The following is a 16,131-nucleotide window of genomic DNA, read 5'->3' as shown; positions in this document are numbered from 1 at the left end:
AAATGCAGGGGATACCAAAAGATAACACAGCACTGAGGTATTTTTTTTATTCTTAAACTTGCGCAAGGAAACAGGCAGGGTCTGATTATTTTAACTTACATTTATGGGTGAAAATGCCACTGCTTGGTTCTTTTCTATCAGTCCGGGTTCAAAATACATTACACGAGTGTATTGGGCAGCACTGCACACAGCACAGGGCATTTGGAAAGCTGTGCACTGCCACCTGGGAAACTGATCACACAGCCAGAGGCCCGCGTGGAGGAGGTAGGCTCCAACACAGTCTAGCTTCCTCTCACAGCTTCAGGAAGTAGGAAAACACGTGACCAGTCGGGAACACCAACTGACAAGGGCAACATTGCGAGTCGTCTTCGCAAGCATGCCCGCGGTGACTCGGGACTTGTAGAAGACGGAGCGCAGCGCAGCCGCGGAGGATTCCCTCTGTGCAATGGCTGAGGGGTTGCTTTGCACCGGCAGCCTCTCTGGCAGCAGCTGTTCACGTAACCACCATGGATAGCTTGTGGAATCGCTGGAGAAGCTAATAGAGCACCATTGAGAGGTTCCTTACCGCTCCTGTGAATGTCCACTTTCAGAATTTCGGTAGGAGGCAAAACCTGTTAAGATCTGTCAAATTTTGGTAAATCAGTTTGTATTTCAATGAAATATTTAAGGCGGGGAAAAACTCCATTCTTGACTCAAGAAAGATCGGTTTGCCATTTCCAGTTTCCTCCCCCAGGGAAGTCAGTCAAGAGCTTCCCGAATTTATGTAACGCCAAGAACCAAAGCAGTAAGGTGGGTGGCATGCAGCACACCCAGAACCACACAGAACACGGGGATTTGGCATGATGTCACAACTACCAAATGAGAGCAACGGTTCAAATTTTACGAAGATCAACATTCTTCCCCTTTTGCACTCCCTGCCTTCAACACAGCACTGCTTTAAGCTTGTCTTTGGGCTTCAACCTTTACACAAACTAAATGTGAACATACCAACCATCCTGAGGCCCTGTCCCCAACTGTTACCACAGTAAAATAAAATTTTAAATCATCTGAGTGGTCCACATGACAGCCTTTCCCCTCAAAGATTAAAAAATGGACATTTCTTGCCTAAATATTAGAAATGGCCTAGTCACAAACATTTGCACAGCCTTCCTAAACGTACGGGCACAGCCATCGCCGCAGTGAGCTTGCCCAGGGCAGGCCGACTCGGACACAGAGACCATTTGAAGGTTGTTTTATTAAGTGATGCCACAGTTTGTTTCTGCATAAATTTAAAAGCATACATCTGAAACCTCACACCTTCAGTTTAACCCTCAGAGTTGAGCAACTTGTTTTTCATCAAGCTTAACTTGTAATTGATGTGGTTTAATTACCACTAAGGAGGCGCTAGGTGGTACCGCTCAGTTGCTAAAGAGAACAGTTGGGAGGTTTAGGTCAGCTCAGACATCTGTGAAGGAGTGGCCTGGTGGTCTTCAAAACAAAACAAAAAACGTTCAACAACAACCCCCGCCAGGTAAAACCCCACAGAGCAGAGTTGTGATCTAGGTTGCCATGAGCTGGGACGGAAGGCTCCACTGCGCCTAGTATCTGGTCTGTGCTGCTCTGGAGTTGCCCCAGGAACCCTGCAGTGTCACTGGGCACTGGTGGATGCCAGCAAGGTGGAGCCTTGCCAGTCCTAGGCTTTCAATGTTCAAACACGACTTTACTGGACAGTGCTGGGGTAGAGGGTCGGTTTTATTTCATCTAAAGACAACAAATTGGCTTTTCTTCCTACATTTAACAACTCTGATGTGGATGTAATAATGAGGGCCATCAGAAGCTGCCATCACTCCCCTGATGTTTTCTAAATCAACTTTTCCCAGAAATGGGCAGAGCAGGTGGCCATCATCCTGGCCTTTGGCTATGTTGGGTAAGTTGTACCACAAAGTGTGCCCACACAGAATCAAAGGCAGCAATTGAACACAGAGGCCAGCTGGAGCTTTATGAAGCCGATTTGAAAGGAATGGCCTGCTTTTCTGACACGAGTTTGAGATGGGGAGGGACGGGGTGCGCTGCAATTGGCACCTGTGTCTCTGAAGGCTTACCGAACGAGAAACCACAAATCAAATAGGACACTGGCATCACCTTCGACGGGATGACAACACAAAGATATTTATAAAAACACAAACAAGTACATTTAGCCATTTTTATTTGAGAAACCCAGAGAACTGCTTTCAAAGCAACTGCTTCCTTGTACCAGTCCCAAGTCTTCCATAAACACTACTGTGATTGTCACTTGGTGCAGCACCTCTGTGTTTGCTGGTGGTGGTCACACTTAGCCGTCTGCTCCAACACAAAACCCTGGTTCCTACGGCGCGCTTCCCTGGGGAAACCCAGCCAGCTGAAAAACACTGTTCAAAACTCAAAACCACCTGCAAAGTATTTGTTTATTTAAGAAAAACAGGTAAGGAATGTAGTGTTAAAAATGATGACATGGGGGAAAGGATATGCAAAACAGCATAAATATCTCCCAGGTCTGCTTAGCTTAATTTCTTGCGCCTTCAACGCTGTTAAATACCCCGAATTAAAATTCTGCCAACAAAATCCATTCCCAGTGTTTCCATACGAGACATTCAAATAAGACCAAATTAAGCATGTTTTTTTTTTCTTTCCAGAGTAGTATTTTTCTCAGTCCTTTCTGTGCAAAAATTATTACAAGAGCCATTCAAATGGAAACACTGAAATACGTCGATATTTTGGGGCACATTCAAAACACCCAAGAGAAATTCATGATGTGGCAGTGTAGTCTGGAGTCTCACCACCAGTCTCCTCAGAGTCGTTCTGTCCGTCTACGTGCCCTGATGCGATGTTCCTAGACCTCTGAACGGAAACCGGCTCCTTGGTCTCTTTTGGTGTCCACATAATAGGCAAGATAGGTTTTCGGTAATGTCCACATGGAACAAGGAGGAATCTACAGTCTCGACTCCACCACGTTCAGATCAAAAGTCAAAGTTCACTTGGCTACCTTGAAATCACTCCCATAAACCTAGGGTTCACTGGATCTAAACATTTCTCAGAAATGTGTCATTTTATAATTTCACCTAAGTGATGATTTGGGGATCCTCTAGAAATAGTAAATGCCTAAGATAATAAACGTTATCAAAATGAGTAATTGCAATAAAGTGCTTGTTACATTTCAAAATGATGCTTCTCAACTGTGGTAGGTTGTTTGAAAAGTGTGTGCTATTCCTCAGAGGGAGGATCCCCGGGCATGAGAGTTGCCACTTCTCACCTGTCTCAGCAGCAGCACTATCTTTTGGTAGGCTGACGGTAGGCACGTTAACCCATGTGCAGGAGGCTATACTAGCGCTATGGCCAAAAAAAACATAAGGGGGGGGGGAGTGTAAATTAGAAAAGTGGGTCAAGTGGAAGGTTCCTAGTATCCTTGTAGTTATTATATACAAATATATTAAATGTGCTATAAAAATAGTACTCTTTTCCTTTGCAGTTACTTCAGAAGCTCCCTTTAGAAGGGTGCTCACCCAACCCAAGCAAGGGTGAAAGGTTTGCTCTCTATTCTCTGTAGAAATGGCAAGTGCCCTTGTGCTGTTTCTTCTCCCCTCAACTGAGAATTTCAATCAACCTGCTCCTGACTAGACTCACTCAACAATATTAATATCCAGTGTTTATACCTTCCAACATTGACTCCCGTGGACAAAGAACAGGGTTGTAGACATTGGAAAGGTTATTGGCTTGAATGAGTTTTACACAAATACTTATCCACAAACTTAGTTACGAAGGCAATGTCGAGAAAGGGAAAAGCGAAGGCAAGCAATACTAGAGCAAAATGCCTCTGCGCTCCACTCTAAGAAGTTTGCACCGTGAAGCACGGTGCGTGGAGCTGTCTCAGGAATCTCCACCTGTCTGGGTAGAGCAGAGCAGGCCACGCCGCGTTCTATCTAAGCGCCCCCTTCTCTCGCTGTTCACGGGCGCCCCTCGGCAGAGCTGCACTGCTTTAAGGCAGTGACCGTCATCACTTCTGCAGATCCAACTGACTTCCACTATTCTGCACTGAACGTGACAAACTGCTCAAGATCACGGGCATCCTCTTAACTCTCGAACATTCCTGAACCAGATTTAAGTGACAAAGCAGAGGAGTCCTCAAGTGACCCCCACCAGTTAGGATGGAGTTCAGAGATTGAACTGTAGTACCTATTTACATGCTCACCCCAACACCCCTCCCCCTGAAACAAACAAAACAAACAAATACATTCACTTTTCCTCCAACATTTCCCACTCTAAAACTGGAGTACTTAAGTGTCTAGGTTCTGGTCTGATAACCACCCTCAGCAGCAATTGTGACTTTTCATAGGGAGGCCTTCCAGTTGCTGAACAAGGCCGTGCCACGCCCTACTGCAGCAGAGTTAACTACATAGCAGGTATCACTGCCCCTTACTTCAACAGTTTCCTGCCTACCTAAAAAGTGCCGCTCAGAAAAAATGCTTTTAAGAAAAACTGACTACCTATAAGAGTGAAGCAGAGGGGCAAGTACAGTTTTTAAGGAGCTGAGAGGTGTTTTCATTTGGTATCTTCATGCTATAGATTTGGGGTTTTAACAACTTTGGCTACAGAAGCTCAAAAGAAACTGCTTTTCTGCTCGCTCTTTTAACACTTCATACAACGGCAAAGGAAAAGGTGCGAGTGGGTTTTTAAAACTTGGCCATTGCTTAAACAGGAAAAACCCGAATCAGGAAGGAAACCTGTAATGTTTTCTTTCCATAGTATTTGAGGGATAGGAAATCCTCAGACCGCGGGAGGAGAATGTGAGTAAACAGTCTACAGATTTGTCTCGTCTGTTAACCTAAGTACATAGTACTCACTGTTCACCATGTTTTAAACAATATGGTACGGTGACAAGAAGCCTTACAGTTCTTCCTATATGTTTATTGGCTAACTCCCTCTTCCTAACTCTAACCAATACATCTAAGCTCTAAGTGCAATGGCATGATACGGTCAAGAAAGGCAATTTGAAGCTGGAGACAACCGTTTCGTTACCATTTTCTACGACATCAGTTGTGCCTGCACACATGTGTGTCTGCACACACATGCTGACAACTTTTCTCGACATGCATGGGCGTGTTGTAGATCGCTTCTGGGTGATCATGCAGCCAGGAATCCTTTATGTAGAGTTACTGATGGGTCTCAGGCTGGTGCTCACGGAAGGGGGAGTGTATCAGCTATCTTTGGTGGTTTCGCTTCTTTTTCAGCATTAATTTTCTAATTCAAGTGTGTGGCGGGTCCAGTTCTCTACAGAAAGAAGAATGAAGCGTCCACCTCAAGGGTGACGGGCTGAGAACAGACGCGGCCGAAGGAAGGACCTGGGTTCTCTCTGACCCCTTTATCGAGCCATTCTGCGTTGTTTCACTCTTCAGAGCTTGGTCTTAGCCACTTCCACTCTGTCGTAGTTAACATTCTCCTCTCGGGTCCATTTTGACTTAGGTTGTTGCCATCCTTTCTCTCAGCAACATTTTAACATGCAAATCAGGCATTTTCCTTTGCGCTGTAGCTGTTACCAGTACCATAAAACCTATAAAACGCTTTTTAAAAAGTATCTAACTTCTGTTGGAATTTATTACCTTTACAATATGTTGCCATAGGAAATCTTAGTTAATGCTCAGAAAGCATACAAGTTACAACATCCTAGTGTTGTAGAGAAGGCACAGCCAATTTCTAAAACTTCTTTTCTCTCTGAAGGAAAATCAATTTCACGCAGAGCAAATATTTACTGGCAATTCTTAACTGATCCATTATCTTTAAAGGAAATTAACCCACTAATTTAGGGAGATAAATTTGGGATCATATTCCTGACTTTGATAGTAGGATGTCATTTTTTTATTTCTAAATCATTCGTAACTCCAGTCCGAGAGACTCTAAGCAGTCTGCACAGGAATGTAGGAGACCACCGACACCCGCATGCTGTTCAGTGTACTAACAGGTTTCAAAATTGCTACCGAAACCAGAAAATGAGCTCGAGATGGTGAACTATCACCTGCATTAAAATCAAGGCACTATGGGCTTTTTTATCCCCCCTCAAATAACCCTGAATCATTTCTGACTAAAAGAAGCATTGAAATTGTGAAAGATAATAAAAAAGATTCCAACGTATCTTAAAAGTTAAAATTCCCACCATTGAGAATGTTAAAAAGTGCCTAAAACGTGTTTTCTGTGCAAATTTTACTCCTATAACTGATACATTCTTGAAATCACTGTCAGGCTCGCTGAAAACCACTTATACAAATATTTCCAACAACATTATTTTAAACTATGAGATCAAAATTCCCAACCACCCAAAATAAAGCAGTGCAATCCTATTTTCAAATAAAGGTAACTGAAAAACAATGAAATGATGGTATTTGTGAATAACTTGAAAATCCTGCTGTATCAATAATTTAACCTGAAAAAAAAAATCCACTTCCAGCAGCACATCATACCTCACTGAACAAACTGTGACATCACAGCTAAAGTATGAGCCAGAGACTTGTGCTCCGGAAAACTGAATAGAACACTATTGTGTTGTAAACAAAAGGGAAAACAGGGGTTGTGTTAGTTTGCAACGCTGTCAAAATCTAATGAAATGTACTCATATCTATAAGAGATAATGCTTTCATGCAGCATACAAAATGTTTTGCTTTCTCTCCTTTTATCCAGACATATACATAATATTTTTACAGCATCTGTACAACAGAGAATCTGTACCCACACGACTTTCTGAGAGTAATCACTGTTCTATCATGATCAGAACAGGGAGAGGGGCTTAGGAGGGGCGTCTACTGAGTCTATTGGACTGACTGTCTTCATGGCATCATTGCAAGCAATCCCCTGGCATGGCCGTGGTGCTGTGTCCTCTGTAACACTGGATTAACAGGCACAGAACCGCTAAAAGATACTAACATCGTCAGTGCCTTTCTGATTCACTGGAGGTCATATTTCATAACTGAGCATCTTAACATTTGGCAATAGACTCTTTTCCATCAAAAATTATCTGGGCAACGACAACACTGTCAGGATTGGCTCTTTCCCTATGGGAGCCTGCTGGCTGGTATTTCATATCCACCTGCAGCACTAGGCAGCCTCTCCCTGCCCACTAATCCTGGGAACTACAACACTGAACACTGCGTCTCCGGATGCTGCCGGCAAGTCCCTCCTGTCCTCAGATCATCTGAGCAACTCTTTATGGGCCAACCTTTTCCTCCCTTGATGTCAGAGAGGAGGCATGCTTTGTGCTACTGTGGTTGAACCTTGGAAGGGTCAGTCAAGCTGTCAGTCCTGTGTCGACCAAGCTGCTGCTGCTGCTGCTGCTGCTGCGACGGGTGTTGCTGGTGATGTGCCGGAGGGAAAGTGCTCTGCTGCAGTGGAAATGCCGCCGAGAGGATGAGCTGAGTGGAAGGGTTCCCGTGGAGCAACCGAGAAGTCTACAAAGCAAACAAGGATTACATGCCATTGCTTTCTCTCAGCAGTGCCTCGCCCACCTACCATCCACTAGGTTCCCACTGCACATGGGGACGAGGGCCTGGCGGGCCGCATGGCTGCCCTACGTTTTGTTTTCTCATCAAAGATTCAAAGTTTGGGAACTCTTAGGTGGCTTTTCCTCTTCCTGTATGTGTGACAAAATTTAATTTTTAAAGAAATCTGAGCTGGAGATTTTTATGGTATACAAAGCAACAAGCCACACATTCTTTAGTGTAAATGTCTAATAGAGCCAACTTGAAACAGTAAAAGCTAGCATAGCTATGAAAATGAAACTTGAGGGCAAGTGGGCACGGCATGTGCTGCCCCCCAGCCTGGTGGCGTAACAAGTGGCTGAGGACACAGGCCCTGAGCAAGGCTGGGTCATCAGAGTTCGGACTTAGGCCAGCTACTTTCTTCTCCGGGCCTGTTTCTTCATTTCAAAATGTAAGGATAGGAGCAGGGCCTACCTTACTGGGTTTTTATGAAGATTAAAACGAGTTTAAACATAGAAAGTCCTCAGAAGGAAACAACGTAGTAATGAAGAAACAAGGCTATGCGGTCTTAAGTTGGACGTGTAGCGGGAGGTATGTAAAAAGCAAAGCCAAGGCACAGGAACTGTAGTAAGAAGCCTCTGGTTTGTACTTTACCAGTTATTAGCTTTACAACCTTCATTAAGTCTCCAACTCTATGGGCCTAAGCTTCTTTTATTTAATTTCTACTCTGGCATGTTGTTCCTAAATTTACAGCCCTGAGACACAAAGGAAATCTGCTTTAAAAAGCAGGATTTAAAAATGAATGTTACTTCCCACTACTGAAAATACCACTTAATGCAAAATCCCTAATTTTGAAATGGAATTGTGTGGGTGATTTTTGTATCTGAGGGACACACACACACACACACACACACACACACACGGAGACAGGTAGACCTTTAAACCTGAGTGAATATTGCGCTTAGTCCCAGACTTCAAGAGTTTTATCGGGTAGCAGAAGAATCCAAGGTATTTGTGGACAGATCTCTCCATGAGTCACTTAGGACCACAAAAGAGATGCTTTTAGACAAAGGTGCTATGTAGGTAAAAACAAACAGAAAACACTGCCATCAAGCCTGTGTTGATGACAGGAAAGGGTAGAACTGCCCTGGGGGCTTTCCAAGACTAACTTAAAAAAAAATTATTTTATTGGGGGCTCATACAACTCATCACAATGCATCTATCCATCCATGTGTCAAGTACATTTGTACATGTGTTGCCATCATCGTTTTCAAACATTTTCTTTCTACTTGAGCCCTTGGTATCAGCTCCTCACTTCCCCCTCCCTCTCCCTTCCTCATGAGCCCTTAATAATTTATAAATTATTATATTTTTATGTCTTGTACTGTTTGATGTCTCCTTTTAACCCTGTCTGTTGTCCATCCCCCTGGGAGGGGGTTATAGCCAAGTCACTGTGATCAGTTCCCCCTTTCTCCACCCACCTTCCCCTTCCCCTCCTGGTGTGGCTCCTCTCAATATTGGTCCCAAGGCGTTTATCTGTCCTGTTTCCAGTTTTTATCTGTACCCATGTACATGCTCTGGTCTAGTCAAAATTTTAAGGTAGAATTAGGGTCACGACAGTCAGGGGGAGGAAGTATTAAAGAAGCAGAGGAAAACTGCATGTTTCATCGGTGGTATACTGTACCCTGACTGGCCCATCTAAGACTAACTTTTTTGTTTTCGTTTTTTTAAAATAATTTTATTAGGGCCTCATACAACTCTTATCACAATCCATGCATGCATCAATTGTGTAAAGCACATTTGTACATTCGTTGCCCTCATCATTCTCAAACCATTTGCTCTCCACTTAAGCCCCTGGCATCAGCTCATTTTTATGCCCTCCCTCCCCGCTCTCACCTCCCTCTTGAACCCTTGGTTAATTTATAAATTATTACTTTGTCATATCTTACACTGTCCGACGTCTCCCTTCACCCACTTTTCTGTTGTCCACCCCCCAGGGAGGAGGGCACATGTAGATCCTTGTAATCAGTTCTCCCTTTCCATCCCACACACCCTCCACCCTCCCGGTATCGCCACTTTCACCACTAGTCCTGACGGGATCATCTGTCATGGATTCCCTGTGCTTCCAGTTCCTATCTGTACCAGTGTGCATTCTCTGGTCTAGCCGCATTTAGGAACTAGAGGAAAGTTGTATGTTTCATTATTGCTACACTGCACCCTGACTGACTTGTCTCCTCCCTGCAGCCCTTCCGTAAGGGGATGCCAAGACTGACTTTTAACAGGAGTAGAAAGCTCCATCTTTCCCCCATGGAATGCTGGTAGTTTCAAACTACTGACCTTATAGATTGCAGCCAGTGCATAACCACTATGTCACCAAGGTTTCTGTTATATAATAAGCCCCAAATTTATACTTACCACTTACATATTAATGTTTTTATGAAGGGTTCTATTCTGCCTATCTTATATATGGGCCCTCTGGTAGTTACATAATCTGGTGTCAATTTGCGGCTTGAGATGATTGAGAGTGAAAGGGTGGAGTCTAGTCAGTTAATTGGATCACAGCCAACAAGGCCTCTCTGGGTGGGCCTGGCTTTCTCCTCAGAATTCTGGGAAATCTGGTTTTTCCTCCTTGGAGGCAAAAGAGCTCTCTGCTCACTCGTTTGGAGACTCTCCTGACAAGGCTGACTCCCTGTGAGACATTCCTGAGGACAAGCCACATCACATGGACCTACCCTGAAGCAGCCAGAACCCTGGACCTGGAGAAGCCACGTGGAGACCCCTGCTAGTGCTGAGTTGGGGCAAGCTTTCTCTCTGTGTAGAGACTGAGGTTGCACAGTAAGCTTTTATGGATGCTTGGGGTCAGTGTCTGATCTCATCATCTGCATGTGAGTGGGTTGGACATTCCCTGGCTGGGGGTTACCTGTAAAAACTGCTGGGGCGGTTGGGTCAGCTGAGCCTGAGATGGTTGCTGAACCGCAGTGAGCGGCTGCTCCTGGGAACCCTGCTGCTGCTGTTGCTGCTGCGCGATGGCCACCGTCTGTGCCTGCTGCTGCTGCTGCTGCGTGGCAAAGGTGGGGTAGGCGGTCACCACCTGACCCATGAGCATAGTGCTGGGCACCATGACTGCCCCACAAGCTACAGGGGCAGTCACTAATTTGGTCACAAGTTGCTGACCTTGAGAAAATCTGTGAGAGAAAAGAGGAAAAGGGAGTCAGATGTGCACAGAGAGAACAGCTCAATGCAGGCCTGAGACAAAGCCCAGGACCACACCACAATTTTATTTTTAAAAAATTGTTATGTTTTTGTTTTGCTCTGTGTTATTAAGAAATTATTTTGGGGGAACCAGTTAAACAAAAAATCTACAGAGCACAATTAACATGATAGCATGACCAATATGCAAACTTTTAAAAATAAAATCACTATTCATTGGGAGTTAGATATTTGTGACACCTGGTTCATTTGCTAATCACAAAGCTAAAATCTTACGATAGGAGAATGTAAAGCACTCTATTTACAGAAGAAACTGACACTGAAAATTAAATTTTATAAGTATAATTTAAAGTCGAGTGTCATTCTAAGAATGCATAAAAGTACTCAGCTTTTAAATTCACCAACACAGGATAACAGCCATTGTCACTATGCTTCCCCTCCTTCTCTCTGTCCTTTCTTCTTTTTTTTTAATAAAAGAAGTGAAAATATGATGCCTCTTTGGGGATCAGGAGCATTTTTCTTGCTTCATTTCTGAATTGAATTTCTAATATTGGCCATTACAGTGAGAAAATAGAAAGCATCCAATGTATATGCAGTACGACATAACTACAAGAGTGAATTTATTTTCAGTCCATGCTAAATCTTGGAATACTCTATGTACTTCAGAATCAAGTGCTTCATAAAGGGAAACAATGGACATTTTCTGGGTAAAGTAAACCCAGCGCTATTGTCGGGCGCCACAGTGGTGGCCTCTGATGCACAGTGACTGCACACGCTGTGAAACGCTGCCAGGTTTCACGGCTATAGGTCCTTTACCAGATGACCAAAAATCCATACTGCCTCAGATTTTTCTTATCTGAAGAACAAAGGAAGACCCAACACACCTTATTTTATGGGAGGATAAGAATTAAACAAGATACCGAATATACTCGAATATAAGCCGAGTTTCTTCAGCACATTTTTTAGGTACTTTTTGTGGTAAAATTAGGTACCTCGGCAGATATTCAGGTCAGCTTATACTCGAGTATATATGGTAATATATTTTGAGTACTCAGTATAAAACTTAATTCATTAAAGGTAACTCAAAATCCTTCCTGTCAAGTTGATTCCAACTCACAACAACTACATACAGAACAGAGTGGAACTGCCTCAGCGGGTTTCCAAGCCTAAAATCTCTTTTCTCCAGTCAAATCACTTGAAAAAAAAAAAGTTGTATAGACATCATCATCACAATCAGTGCTAGTTCTCCCTCTCCACTTCCACGTTCATTGTTTGCTTCTCCCTACTCTGTCCCCGATAAACCACTCCATCAGTTATTGTCTGTGGCACCCACTCTTGTGCTTCGTAGACTGGGAAGCCTAAAATCTTTATACAAGTAGACTGCAGAATAGCTAGCTGGTGGGTGCATATCACCGACCTTTTGGTTAGCAGGCGAGAACTTGTAACCACTGCACCACTAGGGCTTATGCCATAAAGATAAGCTACTTTTATTCTGTAATGTACAAGAAGTATGGTAGTATAGAAGCCCTGGTGGCATAGCAGGCTAAGAACCAGGCTGCTAAACACAAGGTTGGCAGTTCAAACTCCACGGGAGCAAGATGCAGCTGCCTGCTCCTATAAAGGTTTAGTCTTAGAAACCCTAAGGGGCAGCTCTCCTTGGTTCCACAGGGTTGCTGAGAGCTGGAAATGACAGCATTGCATTTTGTTTTTCTCTATGGTTGAATAGACCCTAGTCATTGTTTCTACTTGAAAGGCTGCCAGTGTATGTATTGAATAGATGAAGTTTCATAACAAGACAAAGGTGACACAAAACTCTTGCAACAATGTACTGAAAACTTCAAGAATGAGTTAGCTCCACGCTATCTGGCTGCACATTTTTGGACAGGGTATTATAACATCTGTAAATAATAGATTCATTCTAAGTGTTTATATTTCCAATTTAAGAACGCTGGCTGGAGTAACAAATTGAAACTATGTTTTAAAAAGCCAAATGATTAGTTTTTATTCCTTCAGCCTGTGACTTTGAAATGGCAGGTACCGTATATGTCGGTCCTGAGTGAATGTGGTCATCGCAGCACTCTGAGCACTGTTCTGTGGCATGCTGGACGGGATCTGGACCATGCTTCCTGCTGCCGCCTGGGAAATCACCATAGTGTTGTACAGCGGGGTGGTCAGGGTGCCCGGTGTCTGGCTTGGGAGAGAGGTCTGCTGGCTGTGCCCACTCAGCACGTTCTGTGGGCTCTGCAAAAAAAGACGGTCTAGATTTTCAACAACAATTTATCCAGAAACCAGGTTTCCTCTTATTCACAGTTCTAATGCCAAGTGACCTGAAGATACTGAACATATGTGAACATTTTCTATTAAAAGATTAAAGTGAGTGACTGATTTTTAGACATTTTATATATTTCATATAGTCTTCGGATTTACAGTCACAGATGTACACCAGTTATCAGAACACTCAGGAATACTGGAGTTGAATCCTGAATTATCAAACCATCGCTGTGCTTCAACAGTCCACCTGAACATGTGGTGTATCATGCTTTCTAGCTAGTTTCTCTGCAAGTCAAACCTTTTTAACATATAAAAAGCAAACTATAGGTTTAGTTACAGGCACCTGGTATAATCTAGATTTGACCTGTTAAAACAAATGGCAGTATTTTAAATATGTCAAAATACTAAAAAGCATTTTCAGTTTAACCTAAAAATTTTCACAAATTCCTTTAATAAACATTCAAAACATTGTACTTTCTGATTGCCCACAGAACGTATTTTCCAAGACAGGGCTTCATTTTAACTTCAGCCAAGGCATACATGTTATTCCCTGAATTCTTCACAGCCCAATTATACTCGATACGGTTACCTGAGTGGATGCACTTTGTAAAGTCTGCTGCTGTATCATGTGAGGGGCGGTCCCAATATGTCCAGTGTTCATCCCACTTGGAACCTGGCTGGTAGGAACCACCTGGCCTTGCATATTTATTGGTGCCAGTTGCTGGATGTTAGATGAGTTTCCGGAGGAAAGTTGAACAGAACCAAAATTCAGTCCAGGCGTGGTCTGTTGCAAAAACATCTTTTAAAATAAAGATCACATTGAGAGGAACTTTGTTGGTTAATACTGAATAAAATGTAAAAGCTAAATTTTTCTAGTGATTCCTAAGTTGGTTGTAATTTCAAATTGTTACAAGTGCTTATCGATTTCAAAAGCTCTATTTGCTTGAGCATTTCACATTTCAGAGCTTGGTTGTTCTATCAGTTAGCATTACTCAAGCTCAATGCTACTCAAAGGTCTGTCATACCTACTATTTATGTTATTAGACAGAAGTAGTTTTCATTTACCAAAGTCCCAAGTTCTTCAAATATGATCAATAAAGATGTAACTTTTCACTGGCTCCATGAGTTGACCAAGTGTGTCCTGACATTTATTAAAACTATTGATAATCAATTTATAAGCTGGGTATCTAAAACAAACCTAGAGGTTTATGTAAAATCTAATTTTTATATTTTATACTTAAGCTTACTGAAAACTAAATTGCTAAAAGATAACTCCAGTAAGCTGGAGAAATAAGGAAGCTGATGGAAATACCCTCATGAGCTCTAAAGACTGTAAATGTAATCATACTGAACAAGTAGCCAATGAATTATTTATTGAATTGTCAAAGTAAAATTTCCCAGGAAACCAAAATGTGGATGCAAGGCTGTGATTCTTTGTTGCACGTGAATATGAAGATAACTTACCTGCAGCCCTTGACCATGAACCATCTGAAGTTGTTCTTGAATTTTCCTTAGTTCTTCCTGTTGTCGGTGAATGTTTGCCTCTATCATCCGGGTCCGCTGCTCCAACTGGTCTTTCAGATGCTGCATGGCTCCTAATTGAGCTGAAAACTGAAACTGAAGTGCAATACATAAAAATGTATAGCTGATTTTAGAACTCCTTATAAATGTACAATGTGGAATGCAAGCAATTTATCATGAGTTAAGAATGTTAGACCAAGTGATGCATGTACTGCCTCTGAGCTGGATTCTAAAATCCATGCATCTTTGCTGACCTTTTGTGATACTACAGCTGGCCTCTCCAAATATTCCTCCGTGGCAACACCAACAGGCACAAATGTAACTCTAGAGGCAGAGGGTACCTGAGGGAGACTTCAGGTAGAAGGGGCTTTTTCTTTCTGATTCTGGTGCTTTCATGATACAGCTGCCAGTGGGCAGTTTCCCAGCAAGTCCCATCAGCCTCCCAGCAGATGGCTTTCCAGCAAGCCTCACTAGAAACCCCAGAGTGCTGCTGCTGTGCTGTGCTGCATGGCTTTCCAGCAGGCTGTGCCAGCACTCTGCAGGGGTCCCTACTCTGCAGCCCCTCCATGAACTTTTCCCAAGGGTGGTGAGCCTGTGGAGGGAGGAGAGCTTTCCTAGCTTCTCCCTGGCCTAGGGCACTGGATCTCAGAGTTAATGACTGCCCGCTCTATATGTCCTATCTATTGCTACATTCTTCAGAGTTCTCTTTACTCCGCTTAGTAGTTAATCCTTATGATCAGTTAGTAATTTTTTGTGTCATCTCTGTTCAAATTTCTGGTGGTTCTTGACTCCTGAGTGACTTTTGACTGATCGCCTGGAGTTAGAAGATAAAGTTTTAAGCTTTAGTTCTGTCTCTTACTGAACAAGTCACTTCAGTTTATCTGTAAAGCGGAGATAATGAAAGTGCCAACTTCACGGAGTTGCTGTGAGGCGTTAAATGGTTGTTTTAGGGTGAACCACTTCAAATTGCTGATAACTGATATTTTTACATAAATAGCAGTTTCATGGGGTTTAAACGAACATTTAAAAGTGTCAAAAACATAAGAGCTCAATAAGAGGTTCATGATTATTCATTAAAATGCATTATAATTTTACATTTTAATTAAGAATGAAAAGGCTTGTCATAAAAACAAGCACAATCCACCCTAGTCAATGCTCTTATACTTAATATCCTTTATATGGAGGCCATTGGGCGCGGGTGGTGGATATGGAGAAATAAAACAAAACTTCCCCAGACAGAGTTAGCTGTATCCACGCGTAACCTCCCTACAATGGTCTGATATCACATCAGCAGAAGGACCAACGTGACCAAAATGGGATAACCAGCCATACGATTTTCTCATATGACAACTAAAACTGATCTCAGGCAAGTACAGAACAAGAATTAAGCACTAAGCAATTTATTGATCAATACATGAATATATGCATGAAGGAAAACAAAGTTGTTTTGAATAATTATTTTTTTCTGTTTTATCTGAGTCAGGAATAGCATCTACTTTCTACTTCTTATAATTTAGCAACACTTGATAACTTACCTTTTCTGTCTACACAGACTCATCTAATTTTATATCCATAAATATTCAACCATAAATACACAGGATATAGTATCAAAGCAGAAATAGTTTCACTTGAGTGGAATCTGTCCTAATAT

The 16,131-nt window shown here is 42.6% G+C and overlaps 1 protein-coding gene across 10 annotated transcripts in view; it reads right to left on the bottom strand.

The window, feature by feature from the left end:
* Window positions 1–2,168: 2,168 nt before the first annotated feature.
* The window catches only part of CLOCK (clock circadian regulator), a 103,645-nt gene continuing 89,682 nt past the window's right edge, over window positions 2,169–16,131 (bottom strand). For 9 of the 10 annotated variants that reach the window (XM_075544293.1, XM_075544294.1, XM_075544296.1 and 6 more), the window contains 5 exons: window positions 14,424–14,576; window positions 13,549–13,758; window positions 12,727–12,929; window positions 10,399–10,663; window positions 2,169–7,448 (listed from right to left, as the gene is read on the bottom strand). In XM_075544293.1, the coding sequence (XP_075400408.1) occupies window positions 7,260–7,448; window positions 10,399–10,663; window positions 12,727–12,929; window positions 13,549–13,758; window positions 14,424–14,576 (1,020 nt within the window). In that variant the 3' untranslated portion in view covers window positions 2,169–7,259. The remainder of the gene's footprint in view (window positions 7,449–10,398; window positions 10,664–12,726; window positions 12,930–13,548; window positions 13,759–14,423; window positions 14,577–16,131) is intronic. The other variant, XM_075544297.1, reaches the window with a different exon arrangement.

The sequence above is a fragment of the Tenrec ecaudatus genome, chromosome 3 (assembly GCF_050624435.1).
Source record: "Tenrec ecaudatus isolate mTenEca1 chromosome 3, mTenEca1.hap1, whole genome shotgun sequence".
Classification (NCBI taxonomy): Eukaryota; Metazoa; Chordata; class Mammalia; order Afrosoricida; family Tenrecidae; genus Tenrec; species Tenrec ecaudatus.
This window is presented reverse-complemented; position numbering and strand designations above follow the sequence as displayed.